The 13,543-nt window shown below is 41.0% G+C and overlaps 1 protein-coding gene across 3 annotated transcripts in view; it reads left to right on the top strand.

Moving 5' to 3' along the window:
- The window catches only part of nol8 (nucleolar protein 8), a 122,025-nt gene that overhangs the window by 65,028 nt on the left and 43,454 nt on the right, over positions 1-13,543 (top strand). For all 3 annotated transcript variants that reach the window (XM_051921421.1, XM_051921422.1, XM_051921423.1), the window contains exons 3-5: positions 712-774; positions 7,337-7,415; positions 10,503-10,653. In XM_051921421.1, coding sequence (XP_051777381.1) covers positions 712-774; positions 7,337-7,415; positions 10,503-10,653 — 293 coding nt within the window. The remainder of the gene's footprint in view (positions 1-711; positions 775-7,336; positions 7,416-10,502; positions 10,654-13,543) is intronic.

A 13,543-nucleotide genomic window follows, 5' to 3' on the forward strand; every position in this document is an offset into this window, starting at 1 on the left:
TATGCGAAGCACCGCCGGTATAAAGCTGTTGAAGGCGGCAGCTCACACCCCCTCCATCAGGAGCAGGAAGAGAGAGAGAGCCAGAGAAAAACAAAGTCAAAAATCAATACGTGCCCTTTGAGCTTTTAAGTATGCGAAGCACCGTGCAGCATACTTAAAAGCTGCACACAGAAGGTAGCAACGTGAAGATAATCTTTCAGCATTTTTAGATGAGCGTCCGTATCGTCTAGGTGTGCGAACAGCCCCCCTGCTCACACCCCCTACGTCAGGATCACAGATAGTCAGCGCAAGAGAGAGAGAAAGAAAAGTAAGTTGGGTAGCTTCTCAGCCATCTGCCAATAGCGTCCCTTGTATGAAATCAACTGGGCAAACCAACTGAGGAAGCATGTACAAGAAATTAAAAGACCCATTGTCCTCAGAAATCCATGAACCAGCAAAAAATCTGGGATATATATTTAAATATGCTTACATATAAAATCCGCGATAGAGTGAAGCCGCGAAAGGTGAAGCGTGATATAGCGAGGGATCACTGTATTGTAATTTTATGACAAAACAACTACCCTTGGATGTGAAGTGCTACAAATATGTTAGTCATATCTTATTATTCAGTTTTAAGAAAAAAATGTTTTTCAGATTTTATATAATATGAAAACATTATTGATTAATTTAGCAATGTCCTTTTCCTTTTTTCATCTTTTTTATCATATGCAGGAATACCTGTGAAGACATTTGGATATTTGAATATAACCACAACAACAGCAGAACTCCATAAGTGTAAGTTTGCTTCAGTATGTGATGCTAAGTATTACATTTAAAGTAGAATAATGCTATGGTAATTTAATATTTGCTGTAGTCATATAAACAATTGCATTTGAGTATCAGTCAAATCCTAATATGTTAACTATGAAACCATTTATCTTTTCTTGCATAAAAAGTAGAAATGTATAGAGGACTTACACTTCTTTTCAAATCTTGTGCAATATAGATTGTATGTGATTGCTTAAACTTTGGATGGATAAAGATATGTAGTACTTTACAAAAATACTTGTGTAAGCAACATGTCTTGAATGTAAAAAAAGCAAGTAAAATACACTCATCAGCCACAACATTAAAACCAACTGCTTAATATTGTGTATGTTCCCCTTGTGCCAAAAAAGCAGTTCTGATCTATCGAGGCATGGACTCCACAAGATCTCTGAAACTGTCATGTTGTATTTGGCACCAAGATGATAGCAGCAGGTCCTTTAAGTCTCTGTAAGTTGCCAGGTGGGGCCTTGATGGATCGAACTTGTTCTTCCAGCACATCCCACAGATGCTCAATGTGTTCAGATCTTTGTAATCTGGAAGCCAAAAACAACACCTTGAACTCTTTTTCAGGTTTCTCAAACCATTCCTGAACAATGTTTGCTGTGTGGCAGGGCCCATTATCCTGCTGAAAGAGGCCACTGCCATAAGGATATACCGTTGGCATGAAGGGATATATGTGGTCTGCAACAATGGTGGGTGGTACATGTTAAAGTAACATCCAAATGAATGCTAATCAAGGGTTCCCAGCAGAACATTACCCAGAACATAACACTGTCTCCACTGGTTTGCCTTCTTCCCATTGTGCATCCTGTTGCCATCTCTTCCCCAGATAAACATTGCACATGCTCCCAGTCATTCACATGACGTAAAAGAAATTGTGATTCATCAGACTAGGCCACCTTCTTTCATTGCTGTATGTTCTGACACTCATGTGACCATTGTAGGTGTTTTAGTGGTGGACAGGGATCAGCATGTGCAGTTTGACTGGACTGCAGCTATGCAGCTCCTGTACATTGCACTGTGTATTTTGACACCTATCTCTCATGGCCAGTATTAAATATGGTAGCTCTTCTGTGGGATTGGACGAGACGAGCTCACCTTCGCTGCGAACACATATCTGTGAGCCTTGGGCACTCATGACCTGTCATCAGTTCATAGGTTGTCCTTCCTTGGACCACTTATGGTAGGTGCTAACCACTGCATACTGGAAACACCACAAAAGAAATGTTGTTTTGTAGATGGTCTGACTTAGTCATCTAGCAATCACAATTTGACTAATGTCAAAGTCGTTCAGATCCTTATGCTTGCCAAGTTTTCAGCTTCCAATACATCATCTTGAAGAACTGACTGTTCACTTGTGGCCTAATATATATCTCACTCCTTTACAGATGCCATTGTAACAAGATAATCAATGTTATTCATTTCACCTGTCAGTGGTTTTAATGTTGTACAACAACATTTATTTGTTTAGCATATTTTCATACAAACAATGTAGCTGAAAGTATTGTAGTTGATTGTTGTATGCTATTTGACAGTTTGTTTACTTCAGGGAAGGACGAGGGGGCTTCGCCCCCTGCTCGCTTCGCACGCCTACCCCCGGCATTTTGAACCCGTGCCCGCTGGGCAGCCACATGTGAGGATGACGCACATTTAATACTGAGCGCTCGCCCGTGTCACTCTGGGGCTCTCCACTGTCAATACGGAGCCCCGTCCGTACCATTATGCGGTGCATAGTGGAGTACTGCGGACCCCGTAGTGTTTCCCGTTTCAGTTTGTATTTCGGTCAGTCGAGCTCTTGTTTTTAAAGCTTTTGAATTCCGGTCTTCATTATCTGTAACCTGCTGTCCATGTGTTTGGTCCACTCGTTTCACCTGTTTATGACGTTTTACTTTCCTTTCTACTCTGTCTTTCATTTGTGACCTCGCTTTATTCTGCTTTTGTTATAATGACACCTGGTCCGTGGTTATTATATTTTCCCTTTTTCGAGTAATAATTTTCATTTGGTTGTGATACTGTGATGTTTATCGTACTGTTAATAATGCATAACTGTAATGTGATTCACCTATGCCGTATAGTTTGGATGTGTGAGGATGACGTATGTTTAATACGGAGCGTTCGCCCGTGTCACTGTGGGTCTCTCCACTGTTAATACGAAGCTCTTTCCGAACTATTATGCGGGGCATTGTGGAGCACTGCGGACTCTGTAGTGTTTCCCGTTTCACTTCGTATATCGTTTAGTCGAGCTGTTTCTTTTTGGAGGAGTCTCTGCCTGGTTTGCGTCATTTCAGACGCACGTTGTAGGCACTTGCGATCATTAATTATATCCAGGCAGGTGCATGTTTGTATCTTGGTCACTCGAGCTGTGTCGTGTTGAACCCGTGCCTGCTTTGCTTATGCAGTTTGAGACGCGCGTTGTAGGAGTCCACGTTCATTAGATCTACGCATTAGTGGCACTCACAATATGGCGGCCACGCCTGCGCATTCCGTATTATGTCGGTTCTTACCATGCTGTGTAGGCGCATTTGCCTTTTGTACTTCACTGGGCGTTCTGACGCCCGATGTAGGCGCCTGAACCTTCAGGGTCCGCATCCGCTGTGTGGTGTGGACGTTTAACTGTCGTTGTTTCTGCCTTTATATTCTGTATCTCGGTGTGCATGTGTTTAGTGCCTAGGTTTTTTTATAGCTGTTGCATTCCAGTTTTCATCATCTGTAACCCGCTCTCCATGTGTTCGTCCCTGTTCTTTAATCCCTTTATGAAGTTTTACTTTGTTTCCTACTCTGTGTTTTATTTCTGACCTCGCTTTATCCCACTTGCGGCATGTCAGACGGTTCGTAGTCTCTCTCGTTTTACTGTGGGGAGGGGGCTTTGTTTTGTAACCTGCTCTCTATGTGTTTGTCCCTGTTCTTTAACTTCTTTATGACGTTTTACTTTATTTCCTACTCTGACGGTTCGTAGTCTCTCCCGTTTTGCTCTGGTGCGGGGGGGGGGGGCTTTGTGTGGTGTCTGCGCACGCGCGTAGTCTCTCCCGTTTCACTCGGGGGGGGGGGGTGTGTGTGCTTTGTTTCTTTAATCCCTTTATGAAGTTTTACTTTGTTTCCTACTCTGTGTTTTATTTCTGACCTCGCTTTATCCCGCTTGCAGCTTGTCAGACGGTTCGTAGTCTCTGTCGTTGTACTCTGGGGAGGGGGGCTTTGTTCTGTAACCTGCTCTTCATGTGTTTGTTCCTGTTCTTTATCCTCTTTATGACGTTTTACTTTGTTTCCTACTCTGACGGTTCGTAGTTTCTCCCGTTTTGCTCTGTTGCGGGTGGGGTGGGGGGTGCTTTGTGTGGCGCCTGCGCACGTGCGTAGTCTCTCCCATTTCACTATGGGGGGGGCTTTGTGGGGCGCTTGCGCACTATGTCTTTTGCGTCCACGGGCATGTCCCTGCGTCCATATCCGGTTTACCATTCTCGTTTAGTAATATGGATAAGCTAACCATTGAAGGCACATATGCCCATAGTTGAATTTGCAAAGCATCCTTCCCATCTCATATGGTGTTATAAGAAACACTTGGAAAAAATAAGGTAATGAAACTGAGTTTGAGCAATCTCAATAAGTGATTAAATATTCAAGGTGTGTGTTACTGGTTGCAAAATTCCTAAACAACTCAGAGGAAACCTTTTATATGTGTTTTGAAAGAAAAAATGTATGTACCGTATTTTTCGGTCCATAAGACTCACTTTTTTTTCCCCCAAAAGAAGGGTGGAAATGTCTGTGCGTCTTATGGAGCGAATATTGCATCACAGACCGTGATGTGTATTACCTGACAAAAGTCAACATCCAGGGGTAGAGGGCGACAATCAGCTGTTAATTGCGACAAAACTCACTGTTGCGTCACAGGCATTCCCTGTCTGCTTGGAGAAATGTTAGACTCATTGACTCGCCATCTAATCCTTGTGTGTGCGTGAGTTACAAAATGTAAACAAAGGCAAGATGGCATTGACATCTCACGAGGGAGCGAAGCGAGTGCAGAAAAGAAAATACTCAGCAGACGATGTTTTGCTCATTATCGCTGAGTCAGACTCTGATTTTTCAAAATCTGATTTTGTTGAGAGTGATCAGAAAACAAAGGATGAAACCTTTTAGAGAAATCAGTAAAACCTTTGGATTACCTAAATCAACTGTCTGGAATATCATTAAGAAAAAAGAATATATGGTGAGCTCCGTAATCACAAAGTTACTTGTAGGCCAAGAAAGATTTCCACTGCTGGTGAAAGAAGAATTCTCATTCTGGTAAAGAAAAAGTCCTAAACGCTTGTCTGGGTAATCAGAAGCAATCCTCAAGAGGAAGATGTGTATGTGTCAGCTACTATCCACAGACAGCTTCATAAACAGAAATAGAGAGGCTACAATGCAATTTGCAAACCACTAGTTAGTCACAAAAACAGGTTGGCCAGATCTTCATTGATGATGTAACTGCTGACTGCAGTCGCATAGTGAATTCTGAGGTATATAGAAAACATCTTTTCTGAACAAGTTCTAGTAGATGCCTCCAAACTCCTTGGACTGTGCTTAATCCTACAAGATAATGATTCCAAACATAAAGTACTACTAAGGCAACACATGAGTTTTTCAAATGTAATTTTTTTTTTTTTAATTCTTGAATGGCCAAGTCAGTCGCACAGTTTAAATCCAACTGAGCATGCCTTATGTATCTTTTAGAGAAAACATAAGGGAACAAGCCCCCAAAACAAGCAGAAGCTGAAGATGCCTGAATTTCAAACTTAGTAAAGCATCACAAGAGAAAATACTGTGCACCTGGTGATGTCTATGAATTGCAGACTTGAAGTAGTCATTACATGCAAGGGATACGCAACAAACTACTAAATATGACTGCTTTAATATACTTGCCATTGCTACATCCCAAATATTGTGATGTCCTGAAATGGGGGGACCAATTATAAAAAGTGTTGTCATTTCTACAAAACATATGACTGAAATTTATGCAAATACCCTTAAATCAAAGTCTTAAATTTGCACTTTAATCACGTTTGAATTATTTGATTTTGTAATATTAAACTGGGGAGTAGAGATGTAAATAAAGGAAAAATGTGTTTTTGTCCCATATATAAAGGGCACTATAAACAACTGTTTTGGCTAACGGTGTTATGTAACATGATTATTAAAATAAAGTGTGCATATCTGAGCAGCACATTCATCCAGTTATGTTGCTTCCTCAGAGCTCCAGAAATATGTGTTTCATTATCAGCGCACGCACTGTTGTATGAAGTCTGCATGCTCTCCAGTTACTCTGTACTGATATGTTCATTGATTTGTTTTAGTTCATGTTGTCATGCAAACAAAATGTCTGTATTCAAATCAGTGTTGCCATGAGTAAAATATAAATCTTAATTGAATAGATTCCAGTAGCCATATCACATGCGCTTCAGAAGAGGTCATCCACATGAAGCCAAGCATATTTGGGCCCGGCCAGTACTTCGATGGTAGACCTTCTATGAAAAGCTTGGGTTGCTGCTAGAAGAGATGTTGGTGAGACCAGCAGGGGGTGCTTACTCGGTGGCCTATATGTGGATCCCAGTGCCCTATTGCAGCAATGGGAACACTTTGCTGTAATATGCCTCTGTCCTTCAGATGATCCGTAAAACCAAGGTCCTGACTCTCTGTGGTCATTAAAGATCCCTGGGCATCTTTCAAAAAAGAATAGGGTTTATCCCAGTGTCCTGGCTAAATTGCCATCTATAGCCTAGTTATTTAGGCCCCCTAACCACCCCCTGTTTCTCATTGGCTATCTCTCTCTCACCACATAACAGCTAATCTGTGGTGAATGTACTGGTGCAATAATGGCTTCTGTTGCATCATCCGGGTGGTTGCTACACTATTGGTGGTGATTGAAGTGGTTTCCCCTGTCCAAGTGCTTTGAGTAGTTAAAAAAGCGCTATATAAATAATTAACTTCTATTATGATTGTTATTTGTACACCCTTTGTTTATTTCTCGAAATAGAGATACACTGAACTTTCTGGTTCAGAGTGATTGCAGAATTCAACATAATATGAAAACTTCTCTCTAAAGTAGGAAATTATATTGGGAAGTATCAGAGAAGAAGAAACAAATGGCACTGTGTATGACATAGTAGAATTCAGGGTTTAAAAAGAGGAATTCATTTAAACAAGGGTATTAAAAACTAGCAAAAAGATCATTTGGCAGGCAAAGCAGTTATTTATCTTGCATATATGTAAGTACAGTATGCAAATGTTATTTCTACCATTTTTGATGTTATCAATATCCAAGGTATTTTTTCTTTAGCATTACTATAATGGAAAAAATGCTGAAACCTGGATGTCAACTTGTTTTCTTTTTCATATTAGTATTGGTAAAACATCATTTGTGGTAAATTTTTGTGTAAAGTTTAATGTCATTAAGTCTTCAGATAAAATAGGTCCATGTCAGTAATGCAGTAATCGAAGCTGCATTTGCAGGGGTCAGTTATAATATTCTTAATGGTTTCTGTGTTTTGCTGTTGTATAGGCATGTCTGTTTTAAATAAAACAAAGTGGAAGGGTGAAACTTTACAAATTGAGATGGCAAAAGAAAGTTTCCTACAAAGGTAAGTATTAATAACACTTTTTGTTCATTTGCTACATATGACTGGCATATGCATTATGTTAAAAACAGTGCAGTAGTCCTTCATTCTGCCAGAAAACTGAGTATAGAAAGATAATTGCTAAAGTCATTTCTTTCTGCAACCCTAGGAAATGGGTGAATGAATGGTTTATTTTCTCATCTACACAGTGCAGTCTTTTACCAATTACCTTTCTATACAGATGTAAAAGTCTACTACAGTACTGCCTAAAGTAAGATATGAAATTAACATTACTCAGCCTCTTTGTCTCAAAAACACACACAGGGTAAATGGATGATAAGCGTCCTTCCACCTGCACAATCTCACCTCCTTCCCTTTAATAGGGGAAATAGTGACTGTGTATGAGGTACCTCTGCACAATGAAGCAAAGCCCGTTACGATTTTGTATGTTAAATATGTAGGTTCACTGCCAGTTCACATTTGTCCAAGAAGTAAAGTGATGCAACTCTTGTTTCCTCTGCAGCCCAGGATAAGATTTTACATGTTAGTAGGTCAGTGTCACTTAACCCATTTTTAATGGTGAAAGTGATCCATCACCCACACAGAATGCTCTCATAGTGCCTCATTCCATACCGCTTTTGCATCCAAAAGTCTTTATGATCAACAACATTGAACCTGAACCTACCCATTAATATTCCATCCATTTTCCAACCCGCTGAATCCGAACACAGGGTCACGGGGGTCTGCTGGAGCCAATCCCAGGCAACACAGGGCACAAGGCAGGAACCAATCCCGGGCAGGGTGCCAACCCACCACAGGACACACACAAACACACCCACACACCAAGCATACACTAGAGCCAATTTAGAATCGCCAGTCCACCTAACCTGCATGTCTTTGGACTGTGGGAGGAAACCGGAGCGCCCGGAGGAAACCCACGCAGACACGGGGAGAACATGCAAACTCCACGCAGGGAGGACCCGGAAAGCGAACCCAGGTCCCCAGGTCTCCCAACTGCGAGGCAGCAGCGCTACCCACTGCGCCACCGTGCCACCCACCCATTAATATTTCACCAGATAAACTTTGATTAATACTTATTGTGTGTGTGTGTATGAAATTCATTCCACATCACAAAACAACTGGCAGCATTAAAGGGAAAAGAGAACAGTGTGAGCCACACAAGACCACAGTGCCATCAGATGTGCCACATATCTGCTTGAATTGAGTTTTGAATTATGTCTAATCATGTTCCAGATGAATAAAAATACTGCATCATTTTCAGATTCTAATCAAACAACTGTGTGTCTATGACCTTACTGATAAAATGGTTTACTGAAGTGCAAGTTAATGAAGGGCACAAGGCAGGAATAAACCCGGGCAGGTTGCCAACCCACCACAGTTAGTCAGTTAATGGGGGAAATTAAAATACTTTTAATTTTTTTCTTGAAATCATGCATTTATTGTCACACAGACATTAGCTGGAATGGATTTTTCCATTATTAGTCTTTTCCACATCACAGCATTGCTGTTAAAAAATTGCTTCTAATGAAGTAAGCCTTAAATTCTTAACATATAAATTTGGGAGACAGAAAAGAGAAATTACACTTTATATCTTGTTAACAGTATAATTGAAATGACTTGACTATTTACTTACTTACTTACAGGCAGCTCCTGTTAATGAATGGGGCAGTGGGGGCTGCACCCCATTCATTCTCAGTGGGCGGCTGGGTACACGGCAACCGGTGACCCAGGGTCCATAGTCACCAGGGCCACAGCTACCGGTCGTGTGCAGGACGGAGACTTGATGGGGCGGTTAGTGCCCACCCACCACGCCACCGCAGCTACTGCTCCTGACTGGACGGAGGCTGGATGGGGCGGAAGGGGGCGTTTCACTGCCTACCCACCACACATACTTGCAGTATCCCTCGAACGGCTGCCCCGTTCGTTCTCAATGGGCAGCTGGTAATGCTGCAAGTGGTGACCCAGTTGTGGCTGAATGGAGGCCATTGAGGGTGAATGGGGCAGCATTGTAGTGTGCCTCAGATGGCTGCCTGTTGAATGGGGGCGGTGATGGGCAATTCACCCTGTTCATTCTCGATGGGCGGCGCTGCAGGCAGCATACTGTATGCAAGTGGAGGTGACTGTGTGGTGGGAGAATGGTAAACCACCCCTCGCCTCCCCCATTCATTCTCAATAGCAAGCCTGCTTGTACTGTTACGTACATAGCAGGAAGTTGTCTTTTGTCAGTACACCAGACGTGCTGGCAAGGGGTGCCTTTGCTGCTGTGATAGTGTGTACAGTGCTGTGCAGAAGAGCTCATCTAAACCTTTTGTCTTCACCCTTCAACAATGTCTCTGAAACACAAATCTGATGCAAGTGCTGGTGATCCAGTAAAGAAGAGAAAAATCATCACCATGGAAAATAAAGTAGAAATAATAAAAGTCAGCGAGAGGTGAAACTCCATCATTCATTGGCAAAGCACTTGGTTACAGTCGGTCAAGAATAGCATTTATTGAAATAATGTACCTGTTCCAAATTCAACTTAAGAGCAAACCTACAGTCCCTATCTCGTACGTAACCCGGGGACTGCCTGTACTTTAATTCAACCTCTATAACAAGTTACATCATGCCAAAGATACGAAAGCAATTAAAATAATAATTTTTCACATGTTCTAAAACAAGCTAATTCACAATTAATATAATCTCAATTTCCCTATAGCAACTACCACCTTTCAAGCTGAATTTAACACAATACAGTAAATACATATAGGGAAAAAAGGAATTGCACTCTTTTTTATGCTAATATTCTTAGCCATATTTAAACAACTGTGTAGATTGATAATATTTTCCTTTTGTAAATTTAGCTAGCTAGCAAGCTAAATAAATTTGCAGATTTAGTCTTTGTTATTGTCTCTGTGAGAAGTGTTAAAAGGAATTTTAAACATTGTATTTTGAAAAAAGAAAAAAAAAAAAGCAGAGGAGGCAGAATTAAGAAAAGGAATTATTAATCCCTTTCTTCATATTGCTGACTTTAGTATGCTTTTTGATGTTTTGATGATTATTAGAAATTTTAAGAGCTTTATTAAATGTTACTTAATTTTTTGGTGGTAGGTTGTGTGAGGAACAAAAGCAATCAGTTGTGGTAAAACAGTCCTTCCACTCTGACACAATACCTCAGTTTATGGAGTCCTTGAAAATGGCTGGAGTTGAGAATTTCCATATGAAAGCTGCTGTTCCAGGAAGTGAGGTTCCTGGACACAAGGTACTACTTTTATAGGTTTTCTTGGTAATTCCTTAGAATATTTTACTTTTAATCAGAAATAGTTATCTAGTGGGAAATTTCAGCTACATATGGCATGATTCTGCCACATTCTTTTTAGATGAGTGCAGAGTGACAGTGATTAGGAATGTTGATATGTATCGCAAATCATAGTACTCTACATTTTAATCAAGAAGTGTAATACAATTTTCTCATATGATTTTAAAAATTCTTTTGACTTATTTGAAACTTTTAACTTTTCTATTATATATTTTGCATTGATTTATGTTGTTCTCCCTGTGCTATCCACTCATTCAAAATATTAGCTAATTAGTTTTCAGTTTTATTTTTTAAACAGTGAAGAGTTGCTATACCTATTCAAGCACTATCCATAGTGCCTTAATATATTTTTAATGTACTCTGTACTATAATAATTTTTATCTTCTTAAATACTGTTGACTTGGCCCTTTCGATTTCTTTCTGTTGTTTACTATGCAAAGTTATATACATATTGCAATCACAAAGTGACCTGTTTTTAAGGTAGTCTTGATAGCTTTTGATGTTGAAAGGATGTTTTGTCAGAAGCATGAGTACAAGTCTGGCTGTTGAAAAAAAAATAAGCTTTCACTTTAGTGCTTGACTTTATTAAAGTAACACATTGACATAAATTACCTGAACAATCCAATATTATGAAGGTTGCATTTTGGGCCAGAGTTTGCTGATAATTTGATCTCAAACTGAAGTTTAGTAAATAATTCAGATTTTAACAGTATTTCTTGGAAAGCCTTTGTGGGACAAACCTCCTCAAAACATATAAATTTTTTTTTAACTATGTGGATTCTTTTTAGTGTGTACCCACAGTGTAATGTCTAATTCTATTTCACTCTGACCTTTAACATCCCTTTAGGAATACATCCAGCATTTTATTGTACAGTGCATCCGGAAAGTATTCACAGTGCATCACTTTTTCCACATTTTGTTATGTTACAGCCTTATTCCAAAATTGATTAAATTAATTTTTTTCCTCAGAATTCTACACGCAACACCCCATAATGACAACATGAAAAAAGTTTATTTGAGGTTTTTGCAAATTTATTAAAAATAAAAAAACTGAGAAATCACATGTACATAAGTATTCACAGCCTTTGCTCAATACTTTGTTGATGCACCTTTGGCAACAATTACAGCCTTTACAGTCTTTTTGAATATGATGCCACAAGCTTGGCACACCTATCCTTGGCCAGTTTCGCCCATTCCTCTTTGCAGCACCTCTCAAGCTCCATCAGGTTGGATGGGAAGCGTCAGTGCACAGCCATTTTAAGATCTCTCCAGAGATGTTGAATCGGATTCAAGTCTGAGCTCTGGCTGGGCCACTCAAGGACATTCACAGAGTTGTCCTGAAGCCACTCCTTTGATATCTTGGCTGTGTGCTTAGGGTCGTTGTCCTGCTGAAAGATGAACCATCGCCCCAGTCTGAGGTCAAGAGCGCTCTGAAGCAGGTTTTCATCCAGGATGTCTCTGTACATTGCTGCAGTCATCTTTCCCTTTATCCTGACTAGTCTCCCAGTTCCTGCCGATGAAAAACATCCCCACAGCATGATGCTGCCACCACCATGCTTCACTGTAGGAATGGTATTGGCCTGGTGATGAGCGGTGCCTGGTTTCCTCCAAACGTGATGCCTGGCATTCACACCAAAGAGTTCAATCTTTGTCTCATCAGACCAGAGAATTTTCTTTCTCATGGTCTGAGAGTCCTTCAGGTGCCTTTTGGCAAACTCCAGGTGGGCTGCCATGTGCCTTTTACTAAGGAGTGGCTTCTGTCTGGCCACTCTACCATACATCCCTGATTGGTGGATTGCTGCAGAGATGGTTGTCCTTCTGGAAGGTTCTCCTCTCTCCACAGAGGACCTCGGGAGCTCTAACAGAGTGACCATCGGATTCTTGGTCACCTCCCTGACTATAAGGCCCTTCTCCCCCGATCGCTCAGTTTAGATGGCCGGCCAGCTCTAGGAAGAGTCCTGGTGGTTTCGAACTTCTTCCACTTAAGGATGATGGAGGCCACTGTGCTTATTGGGACCTTCAAAGCAGCAGAAATGTTTCTGTAACCTTCCCCAGATTTGTGCCTCGAGACAATCCTGTCTCGGAGGTCTGCAGACAATTCCTTTGACTTCATGCTTGGTTTGTCCTCTGACGTGAACTGTCAACTGTGGGACCTTATATAGACAGGTGTATGCCTTTCCAAATCATGTCCAATCAAATGAATTTACCACAGGTGGACTCCAATTAAGCTGCAGAAACATCTCAAGGATGATCAGGGGAAACAGGATGCACCTGAGCTCAATTTTGAGCTTCATGGCAAAGGCTGTGAATACTTATGTACATGTGCTTTCTCAATTTTTTTATTTTTAATAAATTTGCAAAAATCTCAAGTAAACGTTTTTCACGTTGTTATTATGGGGTGTTGTGTGTAGAATTCTGAGGAAAAAAATGAATTTAATCCATTTTGGAATAAGGCTGTAACATAACAAAATGTGGAAAAAGTGATGTGCTGTGAATACTTTACAGATGCACTGTATGTATGTGTATGTATATATATATATCCATCCATCCATCCATTTTCCAACCTGCTGAATCTGAACACAGGGTTACAGGGGTCTGCTGGAGCCAATCCCAGCCAGCACAGGGCACAAGGCAGGAACCAATCCCGGGCAAGGTGCCAACCCACCGCAGGACACACACAAACACACCCACACACCAAGCACACACTAGGGCCAATGTAGAATCGCCAATCCACCTAACCTTCATGTCTTTAGACCTTGGGAGGAAACCGGAGCACGGGGAGAACATGCAAACACCACGCAGGGAGGACACGGGAAGCGAACCCAGGTCTCCC

This window comes from Erpetoichthys calabaricus, chromosome 18, assembly GCF_900747795.2.
Source record: "Erpetoichthys calabaricus chromosome 18, fErpCal1.3, whole genome shotgun sequence".
NCBI lineage: Eukaryota > Metazoa > Chordata > Cladistia > Polypteriformes > Polypteridae > Erpetoichthys > Erpetoichthys calabaricus.